Source organism: Ischnura elegans, chromosome 1 (assembly GCF_921293095.1).
Source record: "Ischnura elegans chromosome 1, ioIscEleg1.1, whole genome shotgun sequence".
Lineage (NCBI taxonomy): Eukaryota > Metazoa > Arthropoda > Insecta > Odonata > Coenagrionidae > Ischnura > Ischnura elegans.
This window is the reverse complement of record NC_060246.1, coordinates 85,880,166-85,900,594: the sequence shown is the minus strand read 5'-3', so window position 1 is coordinate 85,900,594 and position 20,429 is coordinate 85,880,166. Positions and strand designations below refer to the sequence as shown.

The 20,429-nt window shown below is 39.4% G+C and overlaps 2 protein-coding genes across 3 annotated transcripts; one reads left to right on the top strand and one right to left on the bottom strand.

The window, feature by feature from the left end:
• Positions 1 to 1,755: 1,755 nt before the first annotated feature.
• Positions 1,756 to 11,486, bottom strand: LOC124165231 (acyl-coenzyme A diphosphatase NUDT19-like). The gene is made up of 4 exons (XM_046542538.1): positions 10,650 to 11,486; positions 7,773 to 7,977; positions 2,178 to 2,429; positions 1,756 to 2,060 (listed from the first exon to the last, which is right to left on the bottom strand). Exons 1-3 carry the CDS (start codon positions 11,361 to 11,363, stop codon positions 2,206 to 2,208), a joined length of 1,143 nt encoding a protein of 380 aa, XP_046398494.1. The 5' UTR covers positions 11,364 to 11,486; the 3' UTR covers positions 1,756 to 2,060; positions 2,178 to 2,205.
• A 129-nt stretch (positions 11,487 to 11,615) lies between these two features.
• Positions 11,616 to 19,611, top strand: LOC124165222 (homocysteine-responsive endoplasmic reticulum-resident ubiquitin-like domain member 2 protein). 2 transcript variants are annotated; one of them, XM_046542515.1, is made up of 6 exons: positions 11,616 to 11,723; positions 12,072 to 12,251; positions 12,336 to 12,856; positions 13,443 to 13,606; positions 17,917 to 18,106; positions 18,191 to 19,611. In XM_046542515.1, the coding sequence occupies exons 2-6, from the start codon at positions 12,111 to 12,113 to the stop codon at positions 18,522 to 18,524; spliced, it is 1,350 nt and encodes a 449-aa protein (XP_046398471.1). In that variant the 5' UTR covers positions 11,616 to 11,723; positions 12,072 to 12,110; the 3' UTR covers positions 18,525 to 19,611. The 2 variants fall into 2 exon arrangements, with proteins under 2 accessions (XP_046398471.1, XP_046398482.1); XM_046542526.1 differs by lacking the exon at positions 11,616 to 11,723 and adding an exon at positions 11,766 to 11,868.
• The last annotated feature ends 818 nt before the right edge of the window (positions 19,612 to 20,429 follow it).

The window sequence follows — 20,429 nt, the reverse complement described above, 5'->3', positions numbered from 1 at the left end:
TCATGCATACGATTTGTCCAGTGCATCAAAAGAGTTAAGGTATTTATGTAATATGAGCAGTGTACTTAGAAATTCTGCTGGTATGCAACACTCAACTTAATTCTTCAGAAGCAAAACTCTATGAAGGGTTAAGGTACTGGAAGCTGTGAAAAGTTCCTTTTTTTGCATCAAATAGACATGTTTTTTGTTGACTATATAGCTAGTTGAAATGAAGGAATAGAATTCTCATGGATCGTGAACTATACGAGAGTGGCTAGGCTTCACTTTGTATCTTGAGATACATATTTTTTTCTGATCCACCGAGGACCAGACATGGTATGACCTTGAATTAAAGTTCTACTGTGGGTACCACCAATTCAGCACACAATAAGGGATGCATTTAAGATGCGTGAACAACATTCTTTGCAGAATACTTGTATATCAATGGAGCATATTTTAAGTAATCAATAAACGTGAATTTTTAGTTATTGCAAGGCAAAAAACTGTGTTGCCTCGACATATTTTGCCACTGTGAATGAAGTGTTGTGGAGGTTTCCCCATGTTCATTCGTGCTGCAACATTTTCCAATATTTTATCTCCTGCACTGCCACTCACTCACTCAGGGTTTCAACCCGAAGATTGGGTATTTTATTGGTGGGGTAGAGCTCACCCTAGACCTCTATGCATGTGTAGTTCACGCATTCTGAGTTTGGAGCCAGTGCCTTTCCTGGGCTTTCCAATGGAGGGATTTCTTTCATTTGTAGGAGTCCAAAAGTTGGGAGTTGAACCCTGAACCCTTTGATTAGCACCCCAACACTCTTCTCACTCAGCCACCACGCTCCCCCTTCTGCATTGTGTGTGGTCAAAAATTTTGTAGCACTAGTAATTTTTCTACGATATCGTTTCTCAAAATTTATCCTGGGAACCCGAAGTGCGTAAATTTTCTGAATTGCAATTTTGTGGAAATGACTTAACAGCCCAGACCTTGAAACTTATGCTAGTTTTACTTACATAGTGGAAATCTAATTGTCAGTTTCCAGATTTTTTTTCATAAAAATTCTAGTTACTTAAATTTTAGTGTCAACTTTGTACACCAAATCTTCTACCATTACAGGTCAGATCAAGCATGGTTCATCTTAAAAACTGTATGTGTATTGTATCTGCCTAAATTTTGAACCTTATACCTTTCCAATCATTGCTGATATCACACACTGTAAAAACTAATTCACATATTATGCATAGTTCATTTTGATGGGACACAAAATAGTTGTTAGCATTTAAATTTCCCTGTTACACCTAAAGACAGCCTCTCTACCTCTGCAAATAGCATGCTTGAGTAGAAAGCATGCCCGAATCTGGCAAGTTTTGTTACTTTCTAGGCACAGGCAAAATGCAAACAGCTGTAAATAATTCAACTACTCCTTATTTTAAAATAACCCTCAATACTGCATTCCAACCAGCTGCTATTGATAATTTTTGCATTATCAAATGATTTATTAGATTAAACCAATCCTGACCAATAGCATACCAAAGGGTAGGGGTGGAAGAGAAATAGGGTGGCCACTACAAGTGCCATAAAGGGGGGTGCCAAAATTAAACTTTGAAATTTTTTGATTCTTGAACCTGTTAGTGCTAGGGGGTGGCTACCATCAAGTTAAATTGCCCCGGAAACCAAGGGAATGTCTGGTACCCTTGGTATGTCCTTGATACCAACCAGAATTTTCCCCTTAAATATCTAACTATGCATATCACATTCAAAAAGAAGACTCGTTTTATAGTAAAATATCAACAATTTTTAATAAAAATAAACTATAAATACATATACAACAACTGTTCACTTAGCATGCGTAAACAATGATTCAGATGATAAAATGATGACAGCAATGATCAAATGAGACATTTCTAACCTCCGATGAAATAATGATTTCTTGGGTATATCCATAGTTTAACCCTTAGGCTCCGGAAGTTCACGATTTTAGCTGCAAGCCATTGCAGAAGAGACCTGTGCAGGAGGCACCCCCTGCCACGAAAGCTGGTCTGGTTGAATTATGCCCCTTATCAATCCTTATGGTTAGGGTGCCCTAGTGCAAAGTATCCAGGAAACAATAAAAATTTGGTAAATGCCGCAGTTATTGTGCAAAACGTATAAAAACATTCCCCCACTCTAAGGGTTAAACAGAATAAATAGCTGTACCCACTCTCAAGGTTTAGTTCGAAAATATATCACTAAAGCCTTGAATTTTTCAAACTAGACTTGGGATACATCTGATCTGATGATGGATTTTGGCTGATGATAATATTAACATCATGAAGGCTTTTTATCTCCATACGATGAAGACGGGAGCATTTAGCTCTCAGGTCAGTGATATTCATTTCACTCTCATTTTTCTTTGACATTTTGTACTCTTCAGTATCAAAGAAATTCGGTTTTTCAGGATACAGTTCATCTCCTGTAAATAAAATGATTTACATGAAATGGAATCAAAATTTGGTGCTTAAATTTAAAATTTTAAAAGCCAGATCATTCTTTCCATATGCGAGAAGTATTATGGCTAATGATCAGACCATGGGCATCCTCCATTTCCTGTGATAACTCCAATAATATGTGATGTTCTTCCCAAGTTTGGAACTATTTGGGTAGTTATGAAGGTGCACAATAGTATTTTACCAATATTATTAGAGTTACAGCAGTATTTTTACTAGGAATCTTCATCTTAGCCCAAATGAGATATGAAACAGGAAAATATTCTCACAACTGGTGCTGAAGATAATGCCATTCATCATTTGCATAGCAGTATTTCCTTCTAAATTCATTCACTGTGGCTAGTCCCAGTACATATACTTAAATTCTTCTAAATTCAGTCTTCACACTGAGCATGAGTGGCTATGTTTTTAACTGAGACATGGTTTAGGTGATTCAACATAATAAAGGAGCAAAATATAATTTAAACTTTTACCCTTACCACATGTCACATCAACTACTTTTCACTCTTCTATACTTCTTCCTAGCTTAACAATGACAGGAAGACTTCTTTATAATTGATTGAGGTTGTTTGCCTCCTCTTCTGGGAGGAATCAAACTTTGGATGGTGTTGGTGATATATTTCAGGCATATTATTATCATCATGTCTGCTTTCTTCGTTCAAGTGTTGACTATTAAATACACCAAAGGATGAAGTTCGCCATGAAAAAATATTTGACTTAGCCGGGATTCGAACCCGGATCTCCCGATTGCCGGTCAGGCGTGCTACCAGTTACACCACCAAGCCATCTTCTCAGAGCGAACTTCGGGATGGGTTTTACCGAACAAGATGTTGACGTCACAAGTCCACACTGTGGCTCATGTGGCAAGGGTCGTGCTTACTTAGCCACTGTCGGGGAGAAAAACCCTTATTTTCCGCTGGTCTGCGGCGACGATTTTCAAAGCACTGAAGGAACAAGTGACTTTGTACGCAGTCACGCGCACGGGTGCAAAGTTAAATACACCAAAGGATGAAGTTCGCCATGAAAAAAGCTAAGTCAAATATTTTTTCATGGCGAACTTCATCCTTTGGTGTATTTAACTTTGCACCCGTGCGCGTGACTGCGTAAAAAGTCACTTGTTCCTTCAGTGCTTTGTTGACTATTATCAAAGTATTCCACCAATTAAGGTAGGTTTTCATGGAGTGGTTCAGAAGCATTCTGCCAGTCTCCCCTTCCTTCTTCAATTCACAATAAGGCCTAGTCCTTTTAATTAGGTATATCAAAAAAATTCTATTCCTTCCTTTACCTCCTTTACCTAAAATTCAACCCTCCAATACTATTTTCAACATCCCCTCCCTGCTAAGTACTCGCTTCGTCTATACATTCTGACTCCTTATCTCATCCAGAAGCTGCCTTTCCTCGCCCACCATGTCCAGCACTACTTCCTTCAGCCTCCTATCCGTCCGCTTCAACTTCTCAATTGTTTTCCACATCCACATCTCAAATGCCTCCAGTCTTCTCTCCTCATCCTTCCGTGGCGTCTACGTGTCTACCATAAAGTGCTACACTCCAGATCAGACTCTTCACTAACTTTTCTTTAGACTCTTCCATAATGATTCTCAGATAAGCTCCTCCTTGTTCATGAACGCCTACCTTGTATGGCAGTTCTCTTCCTAGTTGAATTGCTCTGCTTGGACTAGTTTTTCCCCACCAACTTGTACCTTGAGTCTCATATTCCTAGCTCACGATGCTTTACAAAACTGCATAACCTTGGTCTTCTTGTGATTAATTATCATGCCATACTCCAACAATGCTTGTCTAACACACCCAATAGAGCCTGCAGCCCCCTCACTGACTGGCTAATCAACGTTTGATCATCGGCTAGCCTCACTGATTTCAACACCATTCCTCCCACTTTTACCCCAGCTTCCAACTCTTCCCATGCTTCTCTTGTCATCTGCTTGGCATTCACGTTATAAAAACTACGGAGATAGAGAACAGACTTGCCTCATTCCTCGGCCAATGGTTGCCCAACCAGATTATCTGTCTATTATCCTTACTTGAGCAGTCTGGGCCATATACTGATTATGAATGAGTCGCCAACCCCTCCAATCTACTCCTATTTTTTTTGAGAATATCCATTAACTTTACCCAGTTCACTATATCAAATACTTTCTCAAAATATACGAAGCAGGCATAGCCGTCCTGGTCATATTCTCGATTCCTCTCCACCAGGGACCTCATTATCGCTACTGAAGCACGATTTTGACTTTTGTATTCTGAAGCCAAACTGATCTTCCCCACATACTTGTTTGTGCAGACATCCATTTGTCTTAGTAGTGTCCTCAGTAACACATTCCCTGCAAGCAATATTTGGCTAATAGTCCTACTATCTCCACATTCTACAGCTTTCTTCTTTTTTGGTAGGTTGAATAAGAAACGTCTTCATGAAATCCTCCGGCCAACATCGATCTTGCGTTCTATTTAAAAAAATCTTCTCCTACCATCCCCCCCTTATTCTTCAGAAGCTCACATAGGATGTAGTAGTCCTCACCCACAGTTTTCATATCATAAAGGGCTCTCTCGATTTCCGCAGGGAAGATCCCCAGACCAAGATTATCCTCCTCCACTGCACTCCTCTAAATTCAATCTCTCCAGCTTATTCCTAATGTCATACAGATCCTCCATGTATGTATTCTTTCCACTTACTGTACTTTGTCTCAATCGGTTGGCATCCTTACATTTTTGGATTAAATTTTTGACATTACCTGCCCTCTTTTGCCACCTGATAGCAACTTTACAATGAGGCTACCTCTCCTTCCTTCTGAATCTTTTCTATTTCCTCACACTATCATTTCCACACCTTTTTTCTTAGTATCATGCCGTAGTCAATTATTTATTTCTCTATACAACCTTTTTATATGCTGTGTGTCCATGCTCTTCCACCTCCGTATCTCCTCCATTTCTTTTACCATTGCCACTGTAACCCACGGCTTCTTCATCCTTCTGCTGTCAATGTAGCTAATTGACATACCTATATCCCGCTTTGACTATTCCCGTTTTAATATTATCTCACCCTTCCTCTACAGTCTTCCGGATATTATTGTCCACTAGTTCCTCATATTCTCTCCTTTCAGTCCCCTTTAAAGATTCTACATTCCAGATTCTTGCCTTTCTAATTTTTATAAGTCTTTTGAATCTTACATTGCATTCCATAAGCACTAGGATGTGATCTGAATTCACATCCAATGTAGGGAAGATGCAGTTTTAATATTATCCTAACCTTCCTCTACAGCCGGTGCATTTCCAATCTTATGGATACTACATATTTTCCACCTACCTCCTACCTCCTGATATTCTCTCCTAATACTCCCCTTCAAAGCTTATACATTCCATTTCCTCCCCTTCCTAACTTTCAGAAGTCTTTTGAATCTTACATTGCATTCCATAAGCACTAGGATGTGATCTGAATTCACATCCAATGTAGGGAAGATGCGAGATTTTTCACACTATTCCTAAATCTCTGTCTTACTGTGACATAGTCTATCTGATATCTCCTCATATCCCTTGGACTTTTCCATGTGTACCTTTGCCCTTTAAAAATTGAACCACGTGTTTGTGATGAGTAACCTGTTCCTCCTGCAAAATTTCACTGCTTTCTCCCTCCTGTCATGCCGCATTCCTGATCCAAATTTTCCCATTTCATTTCCATTCCTCCCTAACCCAACAGAAGCATTCCAGTCCCCCATCAATTTAGAATTTTCTAGAATTCTTTAAATCTAGAATTTTCTTTCCCAAGTTTCTCTATTGATTACCTCGAACTGTTCACACACCTCATCTACTTCTTCCTCCCTATGATTACTAGTGGGCATATAGGTAAACTTGAACCACCACATGATTGGTGGGTCACGCCTCAATTTCTACCACCAGAATCCTATCACTCACTACGTCTATACCTACCACTCGCTTACCGATCTCCCCGTTTAATATTAAAGCTACCCCTCGTTGATTTTCCTTCCCACCACTATATATGTATAACACCATACCCATCACTCCAGTAGTCCCCACCATCTTTCCACCTCACTTCAAATAATTGTAAGATATCCATCCTCCCTTTCTGCATTTCCCTTTTGATATTTTATATCTTCCCCACCCCCATCATTGTCCTTACATTCCACATCCCTACATTTATTGCTGCCTTCTTTTTCTCCATCTTCTTGGTCTTCTTTCTTCATTGCTGCTGCTGATGATGATGACAAGTCTCTGCAAGGATTTCACATGTTGACAACCCCGAGGACCTTGCCGACCTCACTGCTGTGAACGACACCTGCCCTTTGCGGACAGGTCCCGTTTGATGAGTTCCCAAGGGTCATTTGGTTGTACTCAACGTTTTTAGGGAAGAGAGAGTTGATAGGGTTCCCCATTTCCATTCCAACAGTGTTTTTCACGTGACACCATCACGTGGACTACCTTTCACCTGGCTCCTACCCTTTGACCTATCTGGCATGGGTGGCCCTATTGGGAGTAATCACAAATTTACCCTGCCACTGCAGCTCTCTGGGCCATAGGAAGGTGTAAGCCTTCCCACCGCAGCAAGGCAGTAGCCCAAGGGTAAGTGGAGTGTTGATAGCCATTCATAAAAATTATCCAAATTAATAGAAATCCTATCCACTAAGGCCTTCTACTTTCATCTACATAAACGATCAACAAATATTCAGAGGGATCATTCCAACTTAAAGAATATTTCAGCATTGTGGGGAGACATTGAGAACCATATAAGTATAAAGATGCATAGCTCAGAAACAAAAAAAAATGGAACTAACAACACCCTCCTCCACAGGGGATTAGCTCCTTTCCTCAAATATTTATTTTAAGAGTTGGGAACTGATTTTCAAGGGCATAACGTTTTGGGCCAGCACTCTTATGTTTGGTAAACACCAAAAGGGGTGAAATTAATTCTAGGCAACCTGAATATCCAGACCCAGAAAACTTCAACGATCAATACTATTTGTTAACAACCCAGGTATTCCTGGTTACAAGATTTTCAGGTGCTGAAGACGCAGAAGCAAATGAAAATTTTGATTTTCAAGGGTCATCTATTCATTGTTGCAGATTCAAATGAAAATCATATCAAACTTCCATTGGGATAAAAAATTAAATATGCTCAGCACAATATCCGGTAATACCATGAAAATATTATTTGTATTTTTAGTGGAGTAGTACCTTAATTTTCAACAAATTACATTGAAGATGGTGAAGATAAAACAAAACTTACTACTATGAAAATTTATCTGAAAAATTAATGTTTAAACTTATTCAACCAACGTCACCTGGCAAAAGATATATCCAGCCATCAGCTGCTTTGAGGCCAACAGGCATCCACCTTGGGCAACCATACCAGGCATTAGAGTAGTCTAAAAGTTGTTGGACTTGGTGGAAATTATTTGCCAATCTTGAAAGTTCATAGAATTGGGGTGGAGGTAACCATATTCCTTCTGAATTATATTCACCTAACAACTCATCAGGTGCCATCCACTTAAAAGAAAAAATATTTAATTAGCTGAGACGACCAAAGAAGATCAAATTTGTTTCTCAACTTTAACTTCAAATTAGAGTGCAAATATGTATGAAGTAGTAACATATTAAATATAAAAGTCATGAGATAACACAATGAAATAGGTTTTCAATGGAACAGCAAAAAACTGAGTGGGTGGCTAAATAATTCTTTGAGCTATCATTATTGTGGTCCCTAAAAGCTATGGCCCAACTCTTTAGGTGCGTTCTTTCTTGCTTTTCCACTAACAAAGATATATTTTTAATTTTGCTTGGAGGAGAAGATTTGCTGTCCTCCTTGGAAAAGTAGGTGAATGTAGTTCCCATCTGCCATTGCAGGAAAGGTAAAGCAAGTCAACATGGAAGCACTGGGTAAGGCAAAGGGATTAGATGGGAAACTCACAGTACATGCAGAAAAAGAGCATAAAATTCCGTTAGAGGATGAAAATTTCAGCATAGAAAAGGGATGTCAGCTTAACCTACCCAAACTGTGGGACACTTACTGTTTAATGTTGTCACTCAATGCAACATTTGGCTGTCAATTATCTATTTTGACGACCTGTTGTGTATGGGTAAAACCGAATTGGATCATGATAAGGTTGTGGAGCGAGTTGTCGAAAGAGCCAGGGCTCTGAATGTAAAATTTATTCCTACCGACTGCGCCGTGTTTAATGGCGCAGTCGTGAGGAATCGTTCTATCTTAATATGTTGTAGTGTACACTTAGGGTGGTGCCCCTTTCACAGGCAGTGAGTTGGTACCACTCTAAGTGTACACTACAACACTTACTCAAAGTCAAGTGCATGTATTGTAATTAAGCCACAGAGAGGCAATTTGTCATTTGGAAACCCAGGAAACACCTGAGACATTTGGGATATAGTAATATCTTTGCCTCTCCATCCCTTCCCAGTCTTTGAGAATGCCATGACTCCCCCCCCCCCACTCGGGGTGCAAACAGTAGAGAAGGAATTTTTGGTGGGCTTTATTTGGAGGGAGGATTTGGAAAGGATTTTACGCATGAACTGTAGCCCCCCATAATTTTGGGGTAGCATTTGAACCCTTGATCCCCCCAACCTTATGGCTTCAGCTTTGTCATGAGTACCTAGTACCTACATACACGAAACAGTTAAAACCACACCAGAAATCATCAGTTGGTGTATGAGACTTCAACTATGATTAGATTGCACAAAACAGGGCTACCCTTAAGAGGAACGAGTGGTGGGCTTACAAAATTTAAAGTAGTATTATAAATATTATCGAATAAAAGTAATTGAAATGGATGAGGAGTGGCATCTGTCACAATTAGTAGCCTTGATTAATACTTTCTTGGCCATTGAAATGCCTGAAAAGACAAAAGTTCATGCAATTCCTGACTGGAAGCTTTGATTAAAATTTTTCAAATCTTTAGAAAAACAACCAAAGCCTTTAAAAGTTATAGCTTATTTTAACCACTAAATGTAACTTGAAATTAAAACAAGGTTAAGTGCCTATGATGCCAATGAGTACATACTAAAGCCAAAATAAGGGAGCAAGAATGGAATGATGTAAACAGAACAGGAAGAAGTTCAAAATAAATTATAGAAATACATGGAGAATCTATAAGACAGCAGGATCAGGCCAAATATGTTGAACATACGCGCAAGATAAGTGCCACGCATGGGAAATATACCCAAATGGCTTTTTAAAATTGTAGGAAATGCAGGAACATTTATTAAACCTGTCCCAAGGATACACAAAAAGGGACGTAGACTGTAGGATTGTATGAAGTCAATTCTACTTCCTTTTTTCCCTGATAATAGGGATCCCTGAAAGGTAGGGTATCCTATATCTCTGTATGCACCCACTGAAAAAGGAGAAGACCATAGCATGAGGAGACTATGGGACCGTATCAGCCTATAACATTTGACTTTCATTTATTTATACTGGATCTGAAGAGGCCACATGGCCCGCTCTTCCCCGAATCCTATAATATCACATGCAGCAAAAGTGTTGCTTAGGATCATAAATAGCCAAATGGAAGCAATGGCAAATAATTACTATGGCAGAGATTAGCGTAGATTTGGGGAGGGAAAGTCAATCTGTGATGGGATGGAGGTTATGAGCACCCAAGTGTAGAAGAAAATTTAACCCAGTACCTACATCTATGCTTTGCTTCATAGATTTTGAAAAAGAATTTTGTAGAATGGACTGGGTAAAATAAATAATTATTCTAAAAAAAGACAAGAAGATTGGAGGGGCAGATTACTCACATTTGAAATTTGTGTATGGTTCTGATTGCTCAGGTGAGGGTGATCAGGGTGGGGAAGCATTGGCTGAGTTGTGACAAGGTCGACCATTATTGTTCATGCTTGCTTCTGACTATTTAAGGTGTTGAGGAGTGGAGTTAAAGGAGTAAGAAGAGTTTGACGCCAGCCGTAAAGCAATAGGATTGATGGTCAAATCTGTTAATTTTGTGGATGATTGTGCATTGATTAGCCAGTCACCTTATAGTCTTTTAGGCACCAATGGATAAACTAGGTAGTAAATGCGAGGTTGGAACTAGCCATTCACATTCTGTAAAACTGCGTTATTTGGTTGACTTTCAGGAAATATATGACTGCAACCGATTTGTTTATCCAAGACTCACTAAGCCAATATTTCCAAAGTTGTTTAGTACCTTCAACTCAGCGAGCTCCTTGCAGTCCGGGGCAGTAGGTGGTATCTGATTTAACGCTGCCACAAAAAAAGTAGTATCGAATCTTTTAGTGGGTAAGTGCATTGGTGTAAGCCATATAATCCAGTCTTTTAGACTCCAAACATCGGGCACACATTGGACTTCTTCACATAGTTTAATAAATTCTCCAGGGTTATCGTGCACCCTTCTCTGCCACTTCAAAATTTCGTGACTGTGAAGAAAGGAGGACCAACCTGAATTCAAATATTCTTTATCGGCTACATAACTAGCTTTCTTAGCTAACAACAGTCCGCATTCTTCGAAAAGTTCTCGAATGGCAGTTATTCTACGGGATATATTGTCAGGCAACCAGTCGCCGTTGCTACGGGAACTAAGTGAATTATCACCTCTAACTTTCTTGTCTATCGAGGAGGGATTGAATACGAAAGGGTAAGTTTCTAGAGCGTGGCCCAAATCCATTCCACGATACAAGCTAAGCCAAGCTGGGCTGGAATCAGCTTCTTCGGCGATACCACCAGGGAATACAATACCATTTGGCATGAATGAACTTTTAGCAGATCGCTTAGCAACAAGAATTTTATAATCGAACGGCGAGAGACATTTTTCTCCAGCATTGTTTAGCTTTGAAGATGCTCTCGAGAAGACATATTTTCCAAACACAATAACACTAGAAGCTTTAATGCAAGAGTTTGACATGACCGCTTTTGTATAATAACTCAGCAAGAAGCTTCTCACGACGATTTCGCTCGCAGCAATTGCGACGTTGCTAATTTAACCCTTCTATCCCGTCTACAGTCACAGAAAAACATTCCGCTATCTTTTCATAACTACTTGATTAAAAGCATGACGAAATGTCGACCCCTTTCCATAGCTACAACATCGACCAATCAGATATCGAATTAAGGCAATCGTGCACCAATCCCATCCTGCCAAATATTCCGTACTACCATTGTGCGATGGATTCGTCTGTTTAGCTGTGATTAGGTTTGTGAGAACAATATTTACGTGGTTGAAGTTGTGGTCCTATCTCATATTTGGTGCTGAGAACTTGTCTAGGTAATCATAAATTATTTTCACGTTCTGTTTTTCTTTGCATCATGGCCGTCATGCTTCGTCCTTCTGAATGATAGCGCTCTGATAAGGAATTGAGTTGGTTGTATATATTTATGCTGCATTCTGGTGACCTCATCGATAACATAATGTGCGGACAGTGATAAAAGTTAAAATTGTCTTCAACTCTGCTGCTCTAGACGTTACCATTCTGCATTGTATCCCTTCTTAGTGTAGTCACGGATTTACTGTTTACAAAACATTGCGCACCATTTTCGTTCGCATATTAGAACGAATTCGTCTCTTAAACTGTTATAAGTATTCATTTTGGATAAAAATAATAATTTTTTGCAGATGCAAAAGTAAAATAGTGTGATTACGCACTGTGATATAATGGAGAGCATGGAAATGCCTGTGACGTTAATCGTTAAAGCTCCAAACCAACAAATTGAAGACCAAACGATTCAGTGTCAACTGAACTGGACTGTTCATAAACTCAAAAGCCATCTTTCCGAAGTATACCCTAGTAAACCGGTAAGTATATTATTTTCATGTGCATTTCATGCATAAATTCCGAGCAGAGTTGTAATTTTTTATTTCCATTTTTTCCATTTAAAGAGAACCGAGGAACAGAAGTTGATATACTCCGGTCATCTGTTACACGACTCATCTACTTTGAAGGAAGTTCTCAGGCGGTACGAAGGTCAAGATGATGGCCCCAGTACACACACCCTTCACTTAGTATGTTCTGCTTCATCTCCGCCACAGTGTTCGTCTTCAACGTCAAATAAAACCCCTCCTGTCGCAAGAGACTCAGTCCCGACAAATGGAAGTTCATCCGGTGGTCCAACCGTTGGAAATCAAGTGCAAGATAATAATTCAGCCGCAAATGAAGAAGTATCGCGTGATGAGGTCTCTCGTGATGGTTTAAGGCATAGGTTTACTTCCGAAGGACAGGCTGAAGTAGAGGGTGGTTTCAGTGTGGGTGGAGGTATGTTCATCAACCCTTGGGCAGCTTGGGCAATGCAGACCACCGAAGGAATGGAGCAGATTGGGATGTCATCAAGTTCACAGCAGCAATGGCAAATGCAGTGGATGCAGCAGGCTTATGCTCAGTACCTTGCACAGTATATGCAATTGTAAGACATTGTTTTGATACTTCATTGATAACTCTAAATATCAAATTGAATTAGTGATTAAATCTCTTTTCTGAGTTTTATGAGAGGGCACTAAAGATAGGCGTACCAATAGATCTTCACTTGTCAATACCAATATGTACTTTTTTTCTGGCTTCCAACTCGTCTCTCCTCGATCCCGCATAGCCCCATAAGTAGACACGCAGAGAATATAAATGTTTGATTATTGGTTGACGAGGAATATTTCTTCATAATTTCATGGAATGCCTCTGCTCTTGGTGTTTCTATAATATACTTGACTAATACATTTGCTGTTGGCCTGAAATCAGTTAATTTCTCTTTTGAAAAATATTTTCACATGTTTCCTGTGGTTACTTTTCTTTAAAAAGTGATGCTTTCTCTCTTCCAAAAAAAAAACAGATTTTAGGAAGTGAAAAAGATAACAATAGAATTTACATTTTTATTAACATTTTATCTTGTGCTCTTAATCTTCTCCATTATAAGTTATTTTCTCATTGAGGAAGTTTCAATTTTCCTTCACGATATGTCTATCTCCTGTTCTCATCATAGAAATCTTTCATTAATACAGAGTTCAGTCTGGTGCTGCACCACAGGGATTCTTTGTTCCAACACCATTTGGAGCTGGTATGTCATCAGATGGCTCTGGCTTCAACAATTCGGAGTCCTCAGGCCCTGGAACACCTGTCTTCACACCACCTTTGAATAACAATAACAATGAGCCTGCTGCTCAAGGTACCTAGTCTTTATTTTTCTAATAGTGTATGCTATGAATTTCTCAGCGAGTGGTCAAGTTAGTATATTATTAATTTTTAGGACTACCATAACAGTCACCATTGTCTAAACAAAAAGAGATGTAATTAGCACAAGCGTGCTGCGCCCGCTCCCAGCGGGCTTCCCCTGCTCTTTTCAATGCAGGTCCACAGAGGGATTGGCGCGTTTCTAATTTTAAAAGGCAGAGTCTTATGCACAAATTTAATTGGAATGTTCATGTACAAATTGAGGTCAGAGGACCTCTTTAAACACAACATTGGAGGTAATTACACTATCCTCTGTTAAACGCACATGATGACTCATACTTACGTATCAACAGGAGACTTGAATGTGGAATCAGCCGTATTTTGATAAAAGTTATTTAGAGAATACGAGATATTGTTGCAAATGAACAAATGTATCAGTTTGTGCGCCGTAAACGTCAGGAATATTTACAGTTTTTTTTGTTTTAATTATTTAAAAACCAATTTTGGGAAACAATAGCAATATTTAGGAAGTAAGATAAGCCGTCGCATGTTCTCTGATAAATTCTGTGCATTTTCGTACCTCATTTGTAGAGTTTGGTTGCGTATAAGAAAAACATATCTATACGGTAGAAATAGTATAGAAGATTGTTGTCAAAATGTCTTCAGCACTCTTGACTCTTTGCTTGGGATCCCTATGTCAACAAGGGGCTCTGCTGAGTTGCTTGCCGTTCTGTAGCCAAGCATTTATGTAATTTAATGCCAGAGGACATGGGTTAAATGAGAATTGTGAAATAAAGATGTCAATGAATTTGTTGCACCATTCTTTGGAATTGGTATTTTTGATTAAAAAACTTCGAAATTATTCAGTTGATTCTGCCCTTTAAAAAAAACCTGCATCAGTAGATGGGCGGTTCATTTGATGTGTCTTCTGAGGAAAGAGAGGATAAATGTATCATTGCACAAGTGAGGCAGTTCTTTTTAATGCCTAAAGTCAATCTCCGAGTTGCAGGGAATTATTTAAGGTTATTAATATTGGTAATTTCAATGCAATTCTTAGATCATGTATCAGATATGGGTGCATTTAAGTATTTTGGGCATCATTGGTTTGTTTAGAATCCCTGCCATATGAGCGTAATGAGCTTTTTTCTAATTTTCTAAGGTTGTTAAAAATACAAAATAATACTTGAGAACATTTTGCAGACCTATTATTTTTGTATGCATCAATGGTTTACATGGGTCCTTGCTCACTGAGTCAATTCTGGTGGCAGCAGGGTTAAGTCCTCGCCTGCTAATTCTGGGTTCGCAGGGTCAAATCCTACTTCAGTGGGCTTTTCTCCCCTCAGGGCATGGGTATTTGTAAAATTATAGTCCTTAGGCCCGTGTTCCTAGTTGATCCTACATATCGGTCCCTACATAACAGAAGGCCCCTAAGTGCATTTCTCAGTCAATCCTACATAAGTGGTGGGGTAAGTCCGTCGTCAAGTTCTCAGAAATGAAATAGATAATGGTGCAGTGCCAATTTTCCACCACATTATACGGTGGCAAACCTCATGTTTATTAACCAATATCTTATAATTCTGTCAAGGTAATCAATATAGATGATGACATAGTGAATTATAGTGGCCTATTTGAAGGGACAGAAAAAGATAACATTGCAGAAAACCTCATAATTCACTCGGTGATGAGGTGAAAACAAAATAAAATGTACAATTCACACCGGGGAGTTCATGAAACCCACTATTTGGTGGCCGTACCGACACCTTTTTGCTGTCGGTACGGCTACCGATGATCTCCCGTCCTCACGTCGGTGCCGCACCAATCTGGTTCGTACAGAATCACACCACTGCTTGCCAGGAGTTGATGTTCCTACCCGACGAATCGGTGCTGCTTTGATCGGTTTGGAGATACAGAATACGGCCCCTGGTTGCGTTAAGAGACCTAACTACCAAACTAAGAAAAGACGTCTGATAATTTTCGGGCACTAGATCAAGTAGGGCCCGTTTAGTTCCAAAAACGGCCACATGTATGGCTTGATGTGGTGTATGTAGGGCAAGATCAGTTTATGTAGAGGCTGATGACATATCCAGGGTCGGTTGGCCCTACAGGGCACTAGAGGAACAAGTAACTTTGTACGCAGTCACGTGCACGGGTGCAAATTTAAATACACCAATGAATTAAGTTTGCCCGGTTAATGCCCGGATAAATTATATTTAGTGTACACAATACAGTAGACTCTCGTTATTACGAAGTTCGCGGGACCGAAAAATCAGAGGTTTGTAGTAACGAAGTTTGTATGAACGTTTCTCTTCGGAATCATTGCAAAAAAAACTTTGTCAAAATTTCATGTCTCTTCAATATCCAATACTTACAGCCGCATTGCAGAAGAGCTTCAGTCATGTGTATAATATATGCGATTAAATGAGCAAATATATAAGAACAAGAACATTCCTTTGGTTGTATCTATATAGAAGAATGCGGCATGACATAATCAAAGGGTGATATCTTTGCGAATGCAGTAGGTCCTCGGTATACGATCGAGGTGTGTTCCAATATCTTTTTCGTAAGTTGATAAACCTTTGTTAGGCATTCAAATTGCACGTGCGACGCAGCTAGAGCGGATGAAAAAAGGCTATCCTCAGGAAGGAAGAACGGGTAAAACGGTGAACAGTCCCTGACTTCACAATGGATTAAATGTTGCTTTGTTCAGATTATGCCCAACGTGCGAATTCCTCTACGCCACACCGTGTCACACCGGGTAACTCCAAAGGCGCCAAATTTGAACCTTAGGGCATGCTTGAATTTTGCAAATGTTTTCATCTCTGAAAGTTCGTAAATCGAATTTTCATTAGAAGAGGACTTCATTTACACCCAATTTATGAGCGGTAATGAGTGAGTTACCATGATTCCACAGGAATGGAGCTTATAATATGATGTTATGTGTATATTGAGTATCTCCTACTGAAGAAAGAACCATAATTAACCCTCTTGAGCACAGTTCACAAGGAGAACTTAAAAGTGGCACAATGATTATAACGTATCGTCGTGTATATTCTCCGGGCCGCTATACACGGCGAATGATTTCATTCACATGATCATTCACCATGTATGACAGAACAATTTGCGAATGAACCTTCATGCGCATGATCATTCAGTGAAAATTAGAACATGTTCTATTTTGCTCGCATGATCCTGTGAATGATCACATGAACATTCAGCATGATCATTCACTGTGTATAGCGGCCTTCCTAAATGCCGTTGCTTACCCATCGTACTTCATAATAAAGTGCTTTTAGTAACCGCCAAGGCCGGGACTGAGGTTTCTAATTTCGTAATAACGAAAATTTCATAATAACGTTTCTATTACTATGGATTAGATTGGCCTTTTTGTCGGGACCAACTATTTGCTTTGTTATAATGAGAACTTCGTAATAGCGTTGTTCGTATTAACAATAGTCTACTGTATGAGGAAAATCTCAGTAAATGGCATTGCATGCAATGAAACAAATAGTATGTGAAGAATCCATTCCAAAAGAAAGGAAATAGACAACTACCATAATATTAAAAAAGATAATGAATTAGACAGCAATCGTTGTTTTGGAATTTATTAGCTGCACACCTTACATTAATCATGGATTTTTTATGGTTCTTCTGATTGTATTGTGTCACTGTGTTAGTGTCCACTATTTTGGGAAAGTGAATGATGTACGTTACAACAACATTGCCAATGGCATTACTCACTGAACATGCGAAAGTCACAGTATCATTTAAAAAGTCAACGTCATCAAATTTGGTTTTCTTGAAGAAGTCACGGGAGTGAACGAGGCCTGATGCAAGCTTTGAAGTGTGACACTGGTTATGTGGAACCCTTTATGATGCAGAAAGGATTCTATTTCTAAAATAAGGTATCTGCAGTTTTGAAGTGAGTGCTGTCACAAAGGTTTTGAACTGTAAATTATCCCACCAAGCTGGCCTTTACGAGATGCCATTGCTGATTGTCTGTAACCGTTTGTTACACCATCATATGGCAGGTGGTTGAATCGTGGCAATTTGTCCTGCGTAATATCTCCTGTGATGCTCAGAGTGAAATGTTTATTGTGGTATTAACATTTTCATTTTTTAATTGATGTTAACAATTAGAAATCATCAATTTGAAATCAAACTGCGACAAATATGTACTCGAGACATTTTAATTTTTTGAAACAAGAAAAAAAAAACAAACTATCCTCGTAACTGTAATAGTGTCGTTCCTTTGTCGTGAGTGTGCATTTTCTTTTCTGACTCTGTGCATTGGATTTGTCTTGGTAGATGCTGGTGCTGATAGGGGTGATGACGCTGATGCATTAGGCGCAGATGGACTTCCTCCTGGTCAAAACAGGGATTGGATTGACTGGATCTATTTTGGTAGCCGATTCATGGTTTTCCTCAGCATTATTTATTTCTACTCCACTCTTGCCCGTGTTCTTCTCGTCACCGGAATTGGAATGGCAATGTATCTGTAAGTTGAATTGTGAGAGCGCCATTTAAAAGTCAGAAATTGTATGTAGAAGAGATCTGCTTTCTCATGCCTCCATCTCTCCAGGTGGAAGGTCGGCTTCTTCCGTCTCCAACAACCACCTGTTCCTAATGGTCAGCGGGACCCAGTGAGGGACGCAGACGTAAGAGATCCTCCCCCAAACAATGCGGATGACTGGAATCAGCGACCTGCTGAACGGGGAGCTGAAGCTGCTCCTGATGTCAACAATGCGACGGCAGAGAGAGAGGGTGCAGCAAGGTCGGAGGACGAGGAGGCACGAGTCAACAGGGGTCACCCTGCGGTGGAAGAGATTGAGGCGCCAACCATTTGGGCCGTAACTTGGACTTTTCTCACATCCTTTTTTACATCTCTCATTCCTGATTCCCCTAATGCTATTTGAAAGCATACTTGGGTCAGATGATTGGTGGGGTGAAGGAAAGCGCACAAGTTGAATGATGGAATAAGGAATAGCCTGGAAAATACTAAGCATTGGTGGATGCTTTAGTTTGTAAACTCCTTACCAGGATAAGAAGCGTGCACCAGTGTGTATCAGCTCAGGTCAAAAGTGACAGTTGCTGCCCAAGCTTGAGATGGTGCAAGGTGTAAATCTGGCATTGAATGAAATGATAAGAATCTCCTTCATTAACCGAGATTAATATAGTTGGCTTCTGACCATCCATTGCTGGAGATGGTGACTTCAACAGCCCTTTTCGATTCATTCCTAGGAATGAAGCTGATTTTCACCATTTCTCCTTATTAAGCTCATCAAGCTCATGGCTTATCCATAGCATGTTCATTTTTAACCCATAATGCAGATGTATCAGTGCCATATGTTAATGGTGAAAACTCCCATGAGAAGATGAAGCTGGTCTTTATTTACCACACTGTCCTTTTGACATACGTGTAATAATTAACTCTCTTGTTGTCATCCATCCATCTTGTTGGTATATGTGCCAGTTTTTTGTGTACCCATGATAAGCGGATACATTCAACTTCATGTTTATGCTATTCCTTGTAATCTGCTCTGATGACCCTGATGCTATTCCATTGTCCTCCTAGGGGCCATGCAGATATTCAGGAGTTAGACCTCTAATGATGGTCAGAATACTTTCGAGAATTATTATATTTGATGATGTGTTAAGCAACATTAAATCAACCAGTCAGTTGGCACCGGATTTTTTGCCATCGTCTCTTGAGTCGTTACTGCTCGAGCTACTTAATTTGCATGGCTACCCATAATTATTTAAATAATCTATTTTAATGTTTCTACCACTACACCAAAGATTATTTCCTTATTTAGAAGAAAATGCTTGTGAAATTATTATGATACCTTTTTGGGTATGAAAAATCTGTTGAAACAATCATTGCTGCAGCAGTGTATGATTGCTCCTAATTTTATGTGTAATTCTTGTTTATTAGTCATTCTTTGTACATATCTGAGTGTATATATGCTTATATATTGAATTAAAGACCACAGCTTGAAGTCACTCCATCGTTCTTAGTGTGTGAAATTGTTACTCCAATACTCCACTGAATTTCCAAAAGTTTCCTTGCATATGTGTATGTATGAATTATAGCAAGGAATTTATTTTCATTTTTAATTCTTTAAACATGATGAATCAATTCTGGGTAAGCATAATAAATATAGGGGTATTGGGAACTTGGCTGCTGACTGAAGGGACCAGGTTAAAATCCTGGGAGAGGCCTTAGGACATCTGCAAATAAAATTCTTGAAGTGTGAGGTGGCCCAGGGAAAGGAACTGGCCCTCATACCATGAATGTGTGTTTACCCTGAGGATTTGTCCCAGTTGAGCTATACCCTCACCTATCCAAACCAACCATCAGGTTGAATCACTGAGTGAGGAAATCTGTAAAAAGGTGTCATAGTATCTACATCTTATCTTATCTAAGTATCTTATAATATCTTTATTGTAGAACATCATCATTCATATTCCCCAAAAAGAAGAGAGCAGATAAGTGTGAAGATTTTATGACCATCAACCTGATGACGCATAAATCGAAGATATGTACTATCAAGCACATCTATGGCAGAATATGTACAACAAAGAGCCGAAGAATTCCTGTTTGAGGACCTATTCAGACTTAGGAAAAGCAAGGGCACAAGAGAAGTAATTTTGGCTCTAAGGAAGAGAAAGGGGGAGCACAAACTTGACTTTTATGGCATTTGTCGACTTTGTGGAGGCCTTTGATAATGTGTAATGGAATTCATTGCTTAAAATTTGGAAAGAAATTGGAGTGCTCCACATTTACTGTAGAATTGTGTACAGTTTGTGTGAAAAACAAG

Coding starts and splice junctions, on each gene's coding strand:
- LOC124165231 (XM_046542538.1), bottom strand. CDS start 11,363: ATGTCAAACTCTTGCATTAAAGCTTCTAGTGTTATTGTGTTTGGAAAA. Junction 7,978..10,649: donor AGGAGCTCGCTGAGTTGAAG/GTACTAAACAAC, acceptor TTTTCTTTTAAG/TGGATGGCACCTGATGAGTT. Junction 2,430..7,772: donor CTGGATATATCTTTTGCCAG/GTGACGTTGGTT, acceptor TTTTATTTACAG/GAGATGAACTGTATCCTGAA.
- LOC124165222 (XM_046542515.1), top strand. CDS start 12,111: ATGGAGAGCATGGAAATGCCTGTGACGTTAATCGTTAAAGCTCCAAAC. Junction 12,252..12,335: donor AAGTATACCCTAGTAAACCG/GTAAGTATATTA, acceptor TTCCATTTAAAG/AGAACCGAGGAACAGAAGTT. Junction 18,107..18,190: donor ATTGGAATGGCAATGTATCT/GTAAGTTGAATT, acceptor CCATCTCTCCAG/GTGGAAGGTCGGCTTCTTCC.